The sequence below is a fragment of the Limulus polyphemus genome, unplaced genomic scaffold (genome assembly GCF_000517525.1).
Source record: "Limulus polyphemus unplaced genomic scaffold, Limulus_polyphemus-2.1.2 Scaffold518, whole genome shotgun sequence".
NCBI lineage: Eukaryota > Metazoa > Arthropoda > Merostomata > Xiphosura > Limulidae > Limulus > Limulus polyphemus.
This window is the reverse complement of record NW_013666128.1, coordinates 218,874-221,363: the sequence shown is the minus strand read 5'-3', so window position 1 is coordinate 221,363 and position 2,490 is coordinate 218,874. Positions and strand designations below refer to the sequence as shown.

Genomic DNA, 2,490 nt, shown 5'->3' with positions numbered 1-2,490 from the left:
CTGCTAAAATTAGGGATGGCTAGCGCAGATGGCCCTCGTGTAGCTTTGCGCGAAATTCAAAACAAACAAATATATTGTTAGATAATGTTTTAAACTTAGCTCTGTGTGTAAGACCTTGGTTTAAGTGTGTCTAGTGTTACCACAATAGAGTCATTATGACGAAATAAGTCAACCAAGTAATTACGATTGATGTAAATGAATTGTTCTTTAATTAACACGCTAATGTTTCTGTAGGTAGCCGAGAAGCAGCGTACATTTACGCCATCAGTTCAGCAGGCGTAACGTACTCTGTTACGCAGGCATGTAGCCGAGGAAACATCAGCCGGTGTGGCTGTGACCGGACGAAGAATGGGGTGAACCTGCGAGGAAACTGGAAGTGGGGAGGCTGCAGCGCCGACGTACGCTATGGGATGAAGCTCTCCCGCAAATTTCTAGACGCTCGTGAATTCGAAGGGGACGCGCGATCGCTGATGAATCTTCACAACAACAAGGCTGGGAGAAAGGTTAGTAGTAATACGAAATAATGTCACGTTTAAACGACCACTTAAACAGTAGATAGATAAATATATAGATAAGATAAATAGGAAAACACAAAATAGCCAGTCACCATCGTTATGTGAAATACTTGTTTGCGTGAACTCTAGATAGTCTTAGCATCTTCAGAATGGTAACGTTTCCCTTCATACTTAATAAGTCTTCCTTTCTTACCACAGCCACTCTTATTAAATAAAAAAAGAAACGACTACTTGATTTATAGCCAGATTCACAGTTCCAATTACCAAACATTTCAAATCGACAACTGCAAATGACCACCCCTAAAATTACATAATTTGCCGTCCCTAAAAAAAAAAACAAAGTTGTTACTAATACTATTAGGCATAGTATATTCAGGAGTACAAAGGAAAAGTATTTTGAAATTAGTTGTTATGACAATGAATCTGTTAAATTTCAGTGGTACAACTTCCAACAGTTTTCTGTTAGTTTCATGCACAGATGTAGCATTACTAAATAAATTCAAAGCGAATTATTGACATATAAGGATCTTCAGCTTACGTGGTTAGTATAATTATGTTTGTTGTTTTCAGCATCCAAGTTTTGCTTACATTGCTTAACTTATAATTACTTTATTGAATATGAGAAAGTAAGCTAATAAAGTATTAATATATTTCTTATAGGCTTTAGTTCTGTAGCTCGTAATTTCCTAACTAAAATTAATTGTATAACCCAGACTGTTGTGATTGAGTTACGTTTCCTTTTAAACCAACGAATACCGACTTAATCGTCACGTTTTTATTAGTTTTTGAGTTATTGTATGTAACATCATTATTTATTTCAACACGTTTACATTCGCTTTATATACTGTTATTGTAAATGGCATGTTGTGTTTATTTTCAGTTGTGTTGTTTTTTGATTCGTCTTGTTTAGGATTCATGATAATGTACAGCAATCAGTTCCTTATTCACTTTAGCTCCTAGTATATTAGTAGCGAAATGAAGATACACCATTGTAATTCCAACTAGACACTAATGTTTCTGACCGTATGTTTCTTTTGTCTGTTGGGTTTTTCGCGCAAAGATACACGAGGGATGTTTGCGTTAGTCGTGCCTAATTTAGCAGTACTAGACTAGAGGGAAGGCAGCAAGACGACACCACCCACCCCCAACTCTCGGGCTACTAACAGTTAGTGGTATTGACCATTATATTATAACGCTCCCGTGGCAGAAAGGGCGAGCATATTCGTCGACGGGTTTCGATCCCGCGACCCGCAGATTGCGAGTCGAGTGCCTAACCACCGGGTAATGTCAAGCCAAGTATAGAAGAACTGAAGATGATTGGTTTTAGTGATCATCAACTGAAAGTACAAAGTTTCAAACGTAAAATAGTGAATTTGTAGTTTTTTTCATTAAACATTGATTTAAATATTCACAATACATCGAAAATTAAAAATTGTTACTTAAAACTTAGCAATTCTCTCTCTCTATCGAAGAAAGCTGATATTGGGTTTTGTATTGATTTTATTGACCAGCAGGCGTGAAAAGTGTTTTTATATCAGCGCTATGTCTGGGGACTTACAACGCTAGAAACCTGCCCGTGGTGGGCAGAGCACAGATAACCCATTGTGTAGCTTTGTGTTTTATTCCAAACAAACAATATCTCCAAAGTAAAGGCGGATATTAGTTTAAAAGGCACTAATAGCGATTTGTAATTTTTTTTTTTTGCCATATAACTTCATGTATTTCTCTGCACATACTTACACTACACCATCATATCAACAATACGCTGTTTCCTTGTACGTTGGGATAATTACACGCTAATATAGTATTAGAGAGCGATATCAACCTCACCCTGCAATAATAAATCAAACAAAACACTAATAGTATAATACATGTTAAGAATGTATTGGTCTTACTGGTAGATGTTTATAGTATAATACATGTTAAGAATGTATTGGTCTTACTGGTAGATGTTTATAGTATAATACATGTTAAG

The 2,490-nt window shown here is 36.2% G+C and overlaps 1 protein-coding gene across 1 annotated transcript in view; it reads left to right on the top strand.

Moving 5' to 3' along the window:
- Positions 1-2,490, top strand: part of LOC106458808 (protein Wnt-7b-like) — a 48,377-nt gene that overhangs the window by 37,830 nt on the left and 8,057 nt on the right. The window contains exon 2 of the mRNA XM_013918356.2: positions 235-503. Within this exon, the coding sequence (XP_013773810.1) occupies positions 235-503 (269 nt within the window). The remainder of the gene's footprint in view (positions 1-234; positions 504-2,490) is intronic.